This window comes from Mauremys mutica, chromosome 20, assembly GCF_020497125.1.
Source record: "Mauremys mutica isolate MM-2020 ecotype Southern chromosome 20, ASM2049712v1, whole genome shotgun sequence".
Taxonomy (NCBI): Eukaryota; Metazoa; Chordata; order Testudines; family Geoemydidae; genus Mauremys; species Mauremys mutica.
The window spans coordinates 23,809,687-23,823,560 of NC_059091.1; the positions used below are offsets into that span (position 1 = coordinate 23,809,687).

General features: G+C 53.4%; 2 protein-coding genes across 5 annotated transcripts in view; one reads left to right on the top strand and one right to left on the bottom strand.

The window, feature by feature from the left end:
* Positions 1-7,168, bottom strand: part of RFX1 (regulatory factor X1) — a 49,584-nt gene extending 42,416 nt beyond the window's left edge. The window contains exon 1 of one of the 4 annotated variants that reach the window (XM_044994632.1): positions 7,040-7,168. The gene's annotated coding sequence lies outside the window, so the exon portion shown is untranslated. The remainder of the gene's footprint in view (positions 1-7,039) is intronic. The other 3 variants (XM_044994631.1, XM_044994635.1, XM_044994633.1) reach the window with 3 other exon arrangements.
* Positions 7,169-11,410: 4,242 nt separating this feature from the next.
* Positions 11,411-13,728, top strand: RLN3 (relaxin 3). The gene is given in 3 exon segments (XM_044995242.1): positions 11,411-11,885; positions 13,420-13,499; positions 13,501-13,728. Coding segments are annotated over 3 exon segments (468 nt in total). The 5' UTR covers positions 11,411-11,725.
* The last annotated feature ends 146 nt before the right edge of the window (positions 13,729-13,874 follow it).

A 13,874-nucleotide genomic window follows, 5' to 3' on the forward strand; every position in this document is an offset into this window, starting at 1 on the left:
CCCCTTCTAAGGCTGAGTCCTGTGCAGTTCACTGTGTTGGAGATTCATGGATAAAATGAAAATAAAACAAGGTCCATCAGCTCCTACGGATATGGAAACATCCCAGGACACTTTTCAAAAGAGTAAGGCAGGGCTTTCTCTCTTATTCATGGCCTTTGGTCTGACTCGGTATGGCTGTTCTTATGTTCTTATGTTAAATTTCCCTTCTTTTTGCTGTTGTGCACCTGCTGATTGCCCCTCTAAGCCCCAGAAGTGACTGCATTTCACTGGTGGTTTATGTTGAAGGATTCACAAAAAGCTTTGCAGTGAAAAGTGCTATGCAAAAGTCAAATATTATTAGAAATCTGAAGGTCTGAAGCAGGCCGGATCAGCAGAAGGGTGCCAGGCCTCAGATATATTAGAGAAGGAGAGTGCTCACTCGTACTACTGACACACATCACACTTACTGTTACGGAGCATGTTCATGTTACAAGAGAGCCCATGGCAGTAGAGTCCAGTCTACAATAATCCCTTGACACTCCCGAGCGTTCTTGGACTGAGGATCTCAAAGCAATTTACAAGCATTAATTAATTAGACATCTCACAGCCTCTGGGAGATGCTAGTGAAGTGGGTAAACCGAGGCACGGAGCAAGGCAGTGACTCTTCCCAAGCACACACAAATGAGTCAGTGGCAGAGTTAGGACCAGATCCATATTTCTTTTCACCTGATCCCTTACTCTACTCACTAGGCCACAGTGCCTTCTAGCCTAGCAGAACCTCACCACCCTGACTGCTGGCTTTAGTGTGATCTAATGATTAGAGCAGGAGCCTGGAAGTCAGAGCTCCTGGATCCCACTCTCCAATCCATCAGTGACTCACTGGAAGAGCTCAGCTGAGTCACTTTGCTGCTTGGTGCCTCAGTTTCCCCATCTGTAAAACAGAGATAACACTAAGGATTGATTAATATTTGTAAAGTGAGTTGAGATCCTCAGAGGGGAAGTGCTTTGAGGAAGGGCATGGAGCAACTCCACTCAGCTTTGCATAGACCAATCCATTTCCCGCACTGCTAAAGATCAGGACAGAAGCTCAGACAGCAACATTTCTGGTGTGTGTGCTCCTAGACCAGGGTCTCTGAGGGAGAAGTAATAAGAATCACGTGCTGTACGCAGCAGCCAAGGCCATCAGTTGCTTCTCAGAGACAACAACCCAGACTCCGGAGTTAGAGGAGTCATGACTCCCTAGAGTCTGCCCTAAAGCTTTTCGACAACAGTTTTCATTTGTCACTCTGATCTGCCAAAGCTCCCACCCAGAGCCAGTCTAGGGGTGCCTGTTTGCCCTTGGTGTGCTTCCCAGCTGCGTGCTCTCCCTGTCCCTTCCACCTCGCTGGCTCTCAGAGCCCACAGAGCTACCGTAGCCTTTTATTTTGCTCAGCAGTAACGCAAGGAATCTACAGGCCCGTGTCCTGTAAGACACTGGCTCAAGCAGGTTAGCATAAGTAAAGCAGGCCCATGACCCTTAGCACTGAGAAAATGGCCTGACAGTTACCCTAGATTTGGGGAACTGGGAACAGCTTGCTCAAGAGAGGGAGCTGGTTCATAATGACACCAGGCAACCTCAAGAACACTGAGCTGAGCCTGGACGTGGGTATTTTAGGATAGAATCATTGGCAGATGTTTAACCACAAACTTGCTTTAGCAATAGGTGATGTCTATGATAATGAGCTAAAAAACATGAATATCTTAACCTACAGGATAAGGGCACCCTGATATTCTGAGGGGAGGGAGCTGGATATGGACATGGAAGGCTGGGCATCTGAATAAATATTCCCGATAGGGCCCAGGCCAAGCCCACATGTAGCAGGGGCTGGGTTTCCATCAATGACCCTTCAGCTTTTCATTGTTACCTACCACCACCCTTTGGGTGTGAGGGTTCTGGACCATCGGACGCACTGGGCATGCCAGGGGCAGGGCTGCTCCTTTGTCTCTCACCGCCAGGTCCCCAAGGAAGGGTGTGAGTAGATACAAGTATCTGAGCGTACACACACACCCCCTACCTCTAAAGCGGCTGGGGATTGAGGTCTTCTCACCCAGCAGCACTCAGCCTGCTGCCACAATCACAGCTGGGAGAGCTGGCTTAGAGCAGGGGTTCTCAACCGTTTCTTTCTGAGGTGTCCCCCTACCCACACATGCTATAAAAACGCCACAGCCCATCTGGGCCACAATAACTAGCTTTCTGCACAGAAAAGCCCGGGCCGGCGTTAGGGGGTAGCAAGCAGGGCAGTTGTCTGGGACCCCATGCTGCAGGGGCCCCCACAAAGCTACATTGCTCAGGCTTCAGTTTCAGCCCTGGGTGGCAGGGCTCAGGGCCCCCGGGCTTCAGGCCCATGCGGTGAGGCATTTCTACCTTGGGCCCCAGCAAGTCTAATGCTGGCCCTGCTTGGAGGACCCCCTGAAACCTGCTCGCGGCCCCCCAGGAGGCGGGCCCCTGGTTGAGAACCACTGGCTTAGAGGTCTAAGCATCAGGTAGGAAAGAACTACTGCCTAGCGCCTCCGGAAGGAGGAGTTCTAGTTCTTAAAGCAGACCTTTGAGCTGGCTCTAGTCCCCGCTCTGAGAGGTATGGGTGACACCTGGATTCTATACCCATCTCTGTGACCTTGAGCAAGCCACCCTCCGTGCCTCAGTTTCCCAATATGTCAAATGGGGATAAGGATAGTAACCTCCTGTGGGGACAGAGAGGATTACCTAGTTAATAGCTGCAAATCTCACTGAAGATGTGAAGAGCTTCTCAGCCAATGAAAAGACCTCTCTTTTCTGACATTACTAAGTGTCCCCTATGGATCATTTGCAGCCATGGGCACATGCGGCTAGGCAGGCATTTCCCACATGCCAACCGCACTGCGATAGCCAGGATCGCTTTCCGGCAGGCAGGGAGGCCACAGCATGCGCAAAGCCGCAGTGCTCAGCTGAAGGCACAAGGCACAATCCACATTCCAAAGGTTCCTGTGCCCTTGGTCACTCCTTTAGGAACATGCCGAGCTTGGAAATAACCTGTCTGTTTTTAGATCCATTCCCCACCCCCAGAATGAATTACAGCAAACAAATACGGGGCCTGATTCTCCGAGATGCTGAAGGGCCTGCATTTCCACATGGGTGCGAGGCCTCTTCTGAGGCCTAGGCCTGGGGCAAGTTCCTGGCTCCAGCCACTTGCCGATTCTTCTAATGCTGCGGAGCAAGAGGGCCAATCTCTCAAATCAGGCACATAAAACCTTCTGAAAGGACCTCTGGATTGCATTAGCCTGTCCTCCTCCCTCCTCCCTCAGAGCAAAGGAACACTCAGGGCTACTGAATGCCCCCATCAGAGGATACAGCTCACAAGGCTGCTACGATCTAACAATGTGCTATGGAAGCTTCCTCTGCACAAGATGCTGAATGCAAACGGCAGACAGCTGGGAGACTCAGTGACCACTGGGAATGAGAGAGAGACATCCCAATCCAGCGGCAAGGTGTTGGGGGAACTGGCTGGTTCAGGGGTCACCTCTCGGCTGCTGGTCCCAGTCTACATTGGTAATTTGGTAGCGACCAAAAGTTGCCAGCACCTAGAGTTACTTTAGTGACCCATGTAAAATGAGTTTGGAAGTGGTCACGGGCCAATTCCTAGTGACCACCTTAGGGGCTTGTCCACATTCTCCTTCCTACTGGGTTGGGGTAACGGCACAGGACAGGTGGCTTGTGCACGGTAGACAGGATTGGAGTGTGTTTAAGCAATGATCCTGAATTGTGCCGCATCTCATGGTTTAATCTCATAGAATCACACAAATGTCGGGCTGGCAGGGATCTCAAGAGAGACATTAAATCCAGCCCCCTAGAGCATCCCTGACAGGTGTCTGTCTAACCTGTTCCTAAAGACTCCAATGATGGGGATTCCACCACCTGCCTTGGAAGCCTGTTCCTGTCCTCTGCTATCCTTATAGTTAGAAAGCCTTTCCTAACATCTATCCTAAACCTCCCGTGCTGCAAATGCAGCCAATTCCTTCTAGTCCTACCTTCAGTGGCCAGGGAGAACAATTGATCACCATTCTCTTTATAACAACCCTGAACAGATCTGAAACTGCTATCAGGTCCCCGCTCCGTCGACCTATCCAAGATTAAACATGTCCAGTTTTTTATTTTGTCCTGATAGGTCAGATTTTCTAAACCTTCCATCATTTTTGTTGCTCTCCTGTGGACTCTCTCCAGTTTGTCCACGTCTTTCTTAAAGTGTGACTCCGAGAATTGGACACACAACTCCAGCTGAGGCCTCACCAGTGCCGTGCAGAGCGGGACAACTACCTCGTGTCTTATATATGACACTTGTGTTAATACACCCCAGAATTATAGTAAGAATATATATGATATTATATTAACCTTTTTCGCAACTGCATCACATTGTTGACTCATATTTCAACTTGTGATCCACTCTAACCCCCAGACCATTTTCAGCTATATTACCACCTAGCCATTTATTCCGCATTTGATTTTTCCTTCCTAAGTGCAGGTCCTCTTTGTCCTTTTTAAAGACAGGTATTATGTTTGTCCTTCTCCACTCCTCTGGGACCTTACCCGTCCTCCAGGAGTTATCGAAGATCATTGCTAATGGTTCCGAGATTGCTTCAGCTAGTTCTTTAAGCACCCTAGGATGAATTTCATCAGGCCCTGATGACTTGAATACTTCTGATTTATCTAAACATTCTCATCTACCCTGCAAGCCTGAACCAGGCTTCTATAGTATCTGGGGACAACAGTGCTGTGAACAAATTCCCCCAGCATGTTAGGATTTACAGTGGGACCTAGCTGACTGTCTTGGCTAATGGTTAAATGGGCCATACTTGCCTCTTACCCCTGAGTGGGTCCCTCCAAGGCTGGAGGAGGGGTACATGCACAGGGGAAGCTTGCCTTGTCATTGTTCTGCAGAGCGATCTCAATCCAACACCTTTCACCAGCATGAAATTCACCAAGGTTTGAAGGTTAAAAACTCTTACACAATGAGCTCAAATAACAATAACAATCTCATGTTCCTGTAGAGCCTTTTCCTTCTAAGGAATCCCAGGGAGCATGTTACACATTGGCATTATCACTAAAATGCAGCCATCTCTGGGGGGCGATGTGGCAGCTGTTTAACAGCACACAGCAAGCATATGGTTTAGGACAGGGACTGAAGAAGAAGCCTGTATCCAGCTGAAACTGCAGAAGCAAAATGGAATCACCTGAGTTGGAATTTGGCCAGGAACCTCAGGTTAACAGCCTGAGCCTTGTGATTAAATGTCAGAGTTCATAATGTGTAGGACCCAGTCTGGAAGTGCTTTGTGTGGATCTGTAAGCACACAAAGATGCTCGGGAAGACCCATGTCTGCTGCACAAAGGAGGGGACCACAACAGCAAAGACCCCAGTGGCTGCCAACTTTGCAGTACTGAGCTACTGCTTGAGAACCTGAAGGTGAAATTGGTGAGGAAATAAAAGTGAAACTGACCAAATTCAGCGGACCCAGCATAAATAGTGAGACGTGAATCTGATTTGTAAAATCTTTTCATTTTATAAATTGAAGGTGTCAGGAGTAACACAGATAATGATAATTACAGCTATTCTGTACTTCTCTAACACTGTCTATTGCAAACATTTATGAATTAAATTTCTTAATGCTTTTGGGAGGTGGGTATCATTATGTTAATCTTACAGATAGGGAAACTGAGGCAGAGAGGTTAATGTGGTTTACCTGAAGTCAAAGAGGAAGCCTCTCATATAGCTAGAAATGGAATCCAGAACTCTTAACTGCCAGTCCTGTACTTTAATCACAAAACTACTCTTCCTTTCAAAGAAAGGCAGGAACACTTCTAAAAAACATATGATCTTTAACCTAAGCGTTTCCCTTTATTTGTGTTAATTTTAGTGTTTAATGACACAAAGTGTCCACTCACACCAGCTCCACTGGCCCTATAAACGACAGATTTGTCTCACCAAGGATCAAAGCAACAGACTATTCTGCCGAGCTTGTCTCTTTTTCTCATGCACTTTGTTCTCCAGTTAGATCCTGTGAACAGCATCCTCCCCTCCACATGCATGAGACAAAGTGCTGGACTCTCTTCACAAAACATGTGATTTCCTTAACACTGGCTGGGGCCAGACTGATACAAAAGGGCATGGATGACAGGAACAAATTAAAACTCTCCAGGCTTTTGGAATGACAAATTTACAACCAAGATCCTTGATTAGAGGGCGTGATCTTGTAAGATGCTGAGCACGCTCAACTCCCTCTGGCTTCAAGAGATGTTGAGGGCACTCAGCACCTTGCAAGGTTATATCCTGTATCCCGACTTTTGCAACGTAAGAGCCTCCTCTTCCTTTTCACTCAACCTAAACTGAGCAACGTCCATACAACTCCTAGTAGCTATTCCCCCCAAGCCTCATCTCTATGTATAACGACATCTCATTCCTCCCCGTTTTACCTATCCCCTTGCAATTTATTTGTGAAATGCCCAGCAGGAGATCAAGGGAAAAGTCACACAAAGGACCCACAGCCCAAGATAAACGCAGCATCATAATAAAGTTACGAAACAGTAATGCGAACCACAGGAAAATATATAGAAGGTGCAAATCCACCCCCTACTGAACATTTAAAGCCAGGGAATGGGTAATTTAGAGCCAGGGAGAAGATAATTTCCCTGGCAAATGGTCCCCATCCCTAATTTTCCTGAATTGCTCCAATTTTGTTGACAGGATTCAATTTACTGAGGACATTCATGGGTCTGGCAATTGTTTCCAGGGCCTGGGAAATGTGATCGTGCTGTGTCTGATCTGTGGTATTTTGATGCTATGTTGTCATCGTCCAGTGCCACAGTGTGACAACACAATGATACTTTGACACACTGTCACAATGACATTTTGCACAAGCATGAGCAGCGGCAGCTTTGATGCCATTTTGACACAATACTGACGTGTCACCCACAGCGTGATGGTGTTTTGAGACGTCAGCGTGAGGCCTTGTGGAGTGATGACATTTCAAAGGCACTGTCACCGCCCGTCACCTTTTGACTCCACACGACGGCCATCGGGTTAAGACATGAAGTTTTCAACGTATCATCATCATCACCTCTTGTGGCCCAACGCCGCTCTGAGGCAAGACCCCCTTTTGCCAGGACGAGTCTGACATCATACAATGATATCATAATGCCTCCTCTGTGCGTATTTTGCCACCCTCGTATATTTGAGCACATGGCCACCGCTACACGGTGCCAAGCGGTTCTGAGGCCACGCGTGGGCGTTCTGACACCTGCGGCACCGGAGTAACGTCTTGACTTTGGCATGCGCCCTCGGGCTCGTCACGGCGTGGGGGGGAGGCCTCCCTCGCTGACCCGGCAGCGCCTCAGAGTGACGCCCCAACAAAACCCCAGCGGGGTCCCCGGCCCTGTGAGGTCACCGCATGACATCACCGCCCCTGACGCTGCCGCGCGCTTTATGACATCACGGGGGGGAGCCCCGCCCCCACTTTGGAAACCCACCCTAGTGTTGGGGGCAGGGGCGCCCCCTGTCGGCCCCTCCCCCTCCCCTGTCCCCATTGGTGGCCCCCGCTGCCCCGCTTCTTCTCATTGGCCCGCCCGCCCACCAATCACCGGGGAGCGCTGTAAGCCCCGCCCACCGGGCCTGGGCCCTTCTTAATCCCGGGGCAACGGCCAGGCCCTCACTGGAGCGAGGGCGGCGCCTTCCTCTGGCGCGAGCAGCCTCGAGACTCCGAGTCATCGACTGTCTCCCCCGCCCCCGTTTTCCTCTCAGGGGCGCGGCCCCCCCCCTCCCCCGCAGCCATTTTGTGTGGAGGGGGAATTAGAGTCGGACCCACCTGAACTGTCCCTCCCCGCGGCCCGGTCGCGGAGCCCCGCGGAGGCGGCTTCACTTCAGGATCCGACGCGCCGGGGTCGGGTGGAGCCGCCGGTCATCGGCCGCGGCGGTGCCGGATTTTTGGAGGGTATCGATTAGTCGGTGGGGGGGGAGGGGGTCCGCTCGGGGCGGTTGTTGTTGTTGTTGCCGGGTTTCCTGGTCGCCACGACTACCGTGGCTATGGCGCCCTCCGTGTTCCCTCACCGGGGCAACTGTTGCTACCCACCTCGGCTACGGGCGGGGCCGAAGGGGGGAGAGAGGGAGGCCCCGGGGCTGATTGGACGGAGCTGGCCGCTCCATTGGGTACCCTGGCTGTCAATCTGCACCCTGCTCCCTCTGATTGGTTGCAGGCCGTGCTACTCATTCAATGTCCCGCTTCCTAGTCTGGTTTTAATTGGTCTGTTTCGCTTGGAGCGTGCTGATTGGCTACTTTCCATGTCTGTCTCCACGTTGATTGGGCAGGTACTCTGTCGGTCTCGGGGTGGGACGAGGGGGGGGGTTGAGGAGGCGGGTTGGGATTGGCCAGTCAGGGCGTTGGCGGGTTGCGATTGGTTACAGACGTCTTCAGTCAGTTGGAGAGGAAGCGGCAGTTGGGGACTGTAGAGCCGCGCCCCAGCGTGGGAGAAATGCGCATGCGGGCTCTGCCCTGTGGGGTGATGGGAAATGTAGTTCTTGACTAGCAGAGGACAGGTGGTGGCCTGCCTGTCTCTGCTGTGGCTGGATGGGCCACTGACCACCTCCTATCTCAAACCTGTGACGTCGCTGCGCGGGGTGTGACATCACACTGTGCTTCAAAAACCCACAGTGATGCAATGCCTTGTGAGGCAGTGATGTCACTGATATGCAGATGACATCACTGGGTGCTCGGTGGCACTGCACAAGCATGCACCCGACATTGGGGATCTGCTCTAAGCTGTGCCCACAGCATGCACAGGCTCAGTGAAATGCATTGACACAGGCTGCTGTCCTGATCACAAATCTGCAGGGGCGGGGGTGCTCCTGGGACATTACATCCCGCACAGCACAAGTTGCAGGGAGGCAAGCTTCCCTGTAGCTGCTCCCACATGCCAAACTACACACCTGGCCAGGTGCACTCTTTCTTTTCCTGACTACCTATGATGCATAAAGAGGAAGGATGGTGCAGTGGCTAGGATGCTAGCTGAGGACGTGGGAGATCCAGCTTCAATTTCCTGCGCTGCTATAGCCTCTCCGTGTGACCAAGGGCAATTCGCTGGGCCTCAGTTCCCCATGTGTAAAATGGGGTTAATCACACTCCCCTGGCTCACAGGGGTTTGGGGAAATGAATGCGTTAAAAGATTGTGAGGTGCTCAAATGCTATGGTGACAAAGGCTCCATATGAGAATCTTAGACAGATAATTGGTCTCTACCTTCAGGAGAACCTATCTGATGGCCCGCTGGTCTTTCCTCGAATGGTCAGGAGTCAAACTGGAAAATAAGGAAAAAAGTAAGGATGTTGTTATGATAGCGCCCAAGAGCCCCAGCCATTGGCCAGGAGCCCATCATGCTGTGCACTATACAAACAGAGACCAAAAAGAGGGTCCCTTCCCCAAAACGCATGCCCTCTCACCCTCTCAAGACACCAGAACATGATTCCACTCGCTGGTGCTCCTCGGTCTCCCTTTCTGGCGAGTTTTGAAATAGTTAGTGATGTTGATGCTTTAAGAACCCACTGTTAGGTTTCAAAGTGAACGCCCCATTGACACAGACACACTTCTGACAGCCACAGAGCCAGATTCTGACTTGCCTGCCCCTTGTGCAGTCATTAATACTGGTGTCTGGTGGGTGCTATACTCCCGTATTGACTTGGGAATGTCTGACACTTACTTTGCACCTGTATAAAGGACTAAATAAACAAATTCCGGACAGTGGACAATCAAGTTCTCTGGAGCCATCCCTGTATCGTTTCCCTGCTAGGCTCTATGCCGATGCCCATCACCCTGACTGCCAGTGTCTGACCACATTCCAACGGTTTTTCTCTGCGGTCGTAACATGAGAACTGAGATCTTGGAGCATGAGATAGCAGCCTCCAGAAAGCATAAAGGGTGCGTGATCCACCCCAGTTCCTCACCTGGGAGTGGCAGGTCCTCTGTGCCGATGTGCTTTAGCCAGGCCCAGAGGGACCCCTCTCTTGTCATCTCACAGCTTTTTGTTTCTGAGCCTGTGCAATCCCCTGCCTGTTGGATGAAACTGACAAAGAAGGAAACCTGTTTCTCAGATTCCCAAGATCCCTGAATTGATACTTTAGGCCTGGTATTCAGGTAAAAGTCCAGCATCGTTACCAAATGCATGCAGCTTGGCTTGTGCTTTCTGAGGGAAGAGATGGCTCAGGGCACTGAAGCAGCAGGTGTGAAACTTCCTGTCATCACAGGTTCAAATCCCCACCCCCCAGGGACAGCTCCAGCCTTCAACTTCAATTGAAGTCACTTAAATCAGGAGTGACACCTGTGAAGTTGGTGCAGCTATGCTGGGGTAAGATCTGAATCAGTCTGCATGTCTCGTGGAACACGCCTTTAAAAACCGACTCGGTGGATGCCCGAGGAGTGTTTGGGGAGGGGAAGCGTTTGCCCCAAAGCTGTCGCTGTGCGAAATGCACATGAATCTGGGGGAAGCGGCACGTGTAGCTCTGTCTCCTTTATCTCCAGAGAAGAATAAGAAACGTCAAAGGAGACATGGTGGCGCTGTCCCTCCCCAGCACAGAGAGCGTCCCCCCCAGGGAGAGCGCGGAGTGTGACTGAGTTTGGAAATATTAGTTATCAGCTGGCAGGGCAGGGGCTGCACCGTGCTCCAGCCGGGGTTATCTCTGCACCACAGGCTGGCATTTGCTGCACAGCCCAAGGCCCCTCGCATCGGAGGAGGAAGGACATAATTGAAAGGAGATAAGCAAAGGTTACAGTTGCTCCTGCTGTCTGGGGTGATGCGAGAACGCCCTGCGCGGGGTGATGAGCTTGTGGGGGAAGCGCTTGAAGGGATGAGATTGGAGAGCTGGGTGATGCGCCTATGGCTGCATGTGTTCCTGCACTGCTGCCTACGGAGCCCCCTGCTGGCAGAGGCTGGGATTGGAGTAGCTGTGAGCACCTCACAACTGTCTTTCTTCCAGCTTTCCCTATAGGGAATGGCCTGTCTGCCATCCACAAAGCCTAGGTCCCCAGAACGACTCCCGGGATGGAGAGAGCAAAGCAGACAGACAAGACTCCTGGGTCTGTCCCCAGCTCTACTGCTGACTGGCTGTGACAGATCAGGAGAGTCCCAGACCTCTCTGTGCCTCAGTTTCCCCCCATGGTAAAGTGGGGCTAATGATCCTCACAAGGGGTGGGAGAATCTGGTCCAAGAGAGCGGGGCCCTCAGGAGCTTCCCACCTTCCCGGCAGCGCCGCATGGGCAGCTCTGACCCCTGGCCTTGTTAGCTGTGGGGGTGAAGGGACGACAGGGGGGTTTGAATGGATGATCCATGCACGGAGGGGGGGGGTGAGAGAGAGAGAGCGGGCGGGGGCCGTCTCTGACTCGCAGCCGCTGTCTGTCCCTCCGCCACGCGGCACGGCGATAACCAGCAAAAGGTTATCAGCGTCTCGCTCCCTGGCACCCAGGGCTGATGCCCCCCTGGTCTCCCCCCGCGCTCACGGAAAGGTCTCTGTGTGCCACTCGAGTGACTCGGCCAGCTAATTGGGGAGATAGCGCCAGAGCCGATGGCCAAAGGCCACCCTTTGTGCGGTGTCTCCGAGGGGCTCCTCAGCAGGGAGGGGGCGGGATGCTATAAAGGGTGCTGCCGTGGGGCTCAGGAGGCAGCTGGGAGCTCGTCTGGCCTCGCCGCCCCAAGCAGCCATGCAGAAGCTCCTCCTGGCGCTGGCTTTTGGGACGCTGCTCTCGGAGCTGAGGCTGGGGGCTGAGGGCCGGAACCCACCCTACGGCGTCAAGCTGTGCGGGAGGGAGTTTATCCGGGCCGTCATCTTCACCTGTGGGGGCTCCCGCTGGAGACGGGCAGGTGAGACGGGGGGGGGGGGGTGCATGGCTGCTGGGTACCCAATGGCAGGGGAGGGGGGTCTGCTGGTTGGAATGGGAGTGGGAGCTGAGAATCAGGACTCCTGGGTTCTATTCCTGGATCTGGGGAGAGAAGTGGGGTACGTGGGGGGGGGCGGACTTGGGAGTCAGGACTCCTGGGTTCTAGTCTTGGCTCTGCCACTGACTTGCAGCGTGACGTCTTGGCAGCTCACGCCCCCACTCTGTGCCTCAGTTTCCCCACCTGTAAAACTGGGATCCGTGTCCCTACCTTGCCTCCCCGGAGGTGGGCATTGTGAGGCTTAATTCAATGTCAGTGAAGCGCGCTGAGGCTTAGGCACAGGCCAGGGCGTGACTGAGAGTCTGCTCCCCCCAGCGCCGCCAGGGTAGGGGTGTAGCTCGCTGCTCAGTTCTTAGGAGCAGCACAGGGAGCCCAGTGTTGCCCAGAAGGGCAGATTTAGGGTCCCCCTCCAGCAGCTCCCAGAGCAGATTTGCTCCCATGACAAATCAGAAGCCGACGGCAATTTTTTCCCTGGGAAATTTGCCGGCGCTTCCTGCCTTATCGCCCACCAGCTGGGGGGATCTGTGATGGGGCGTACGAACCCCGCGTGGCCGGGAACGGTGTTACCACGCGGCATTAGGCTCAGTCAGCCCTGCCCCGGTGTACCCACAGTGAGCGTCAGCGCTGGAGCTGATCCCCACTGCCTGGGCTGAGGCCCGCGAGTGCCTAGAGGTCGCAGCCTGCCAGTGTCTAGTCCTGACGTGGGGCTAGTGTTGGATTTGCTACCTGGGACTTGTCTGTTGTTCCCGCTGCAAGTGCCAGACTGAGCCCTGACTTCTATTCCCGGCTCGGCCACCAGCCCCGCTGGGGGACCTTAAGCATGTCCCTTCCTCTCACCAGGCCTCAGTTTCCCCATCTGTAGAGTGAGGCTTTGATCTGTTCAGAGAGCAAGACCTTCAGGGCCGGGACTGTCTCTCCCCTTGTGTCCGTGCAGCACCTGGCACAATGGGGACCCTGCTCTTGGCTGAGGAGGAGCCAGGGTTCGGTGCGGCATTTGGTGTGATGGGGGGGCCCCGATCTTGTTTGGGGGGAGGGTGTGTTGTCGGGGCGATGCCCACATGATGGGATGTGGGCCCCTGATCTCACTCAGGAAGGGGTGTCTGTCCAGTCACTGTGATTGGGGGGGCCCCAATCTCACTCAGGAGGGGGGTGTCTGTGAAGTGACTGGTGTGATGGGAAGTGTCGATCTTGGGGAGGGGGTGTCTGTGCCATGCTCAGCATGATAAGGCATCTAGGTTTTACTGTGTGTCATAGGCCCTATACTGCTAACAGCAAGAGGGAGATTTTCCCTTCAATTCAAACGGGAGAGGTCAGTGCTCTGGAGCAGGAGGAACTGAGTTCTAGTCTTGCTGTCGACAGGAAGTTGTGACCTTCTGGGCCAGGTCCCTGGATCTTCCTTTTCTGTTCTCTATGCATTAACCCCTTCCCTCCCACTTCCCTGTCTCCTCCTCCGCTGCAGGTGATCTCGATATCCTGAGCGGCCCCCCTGCAGGGGAAGACTCCTCAGAAACCACGCCTCCAGCGAGTGGGGATGCCAGCCCGCCTGCCCGGGATGCTGCCCCACCAAGACCTCTCCCCCGACTACCACGAGAGGTGGAGAGGCAAACCGGGCCGCGGCCTCGCCGAGGAGAGCTGGCCTCTGGAGCGCACCGTCCGGGACGTCGTGGCGGGGCTGAGCACCTCGTGCTGTCAAGTGGGGGGCTGCACGCAAAAGCGAGATCTCAGCCTCCCTGTGCTAGAGGCAGGGGGTTGGGGCAATGGGGGCTAGGGCAGGGTTCGGCGCCAGGGCACCGCATGTTGGTCCCAGGCCTTCAGCTGGCGTCAGAGCAGCTCTGATTGGCACCAGGCCCTGGGATCTGGCCCTGGGATCACGTAGAAACCCACCATTAAGAGCTCTGCAGTTGCTCAGCTCCC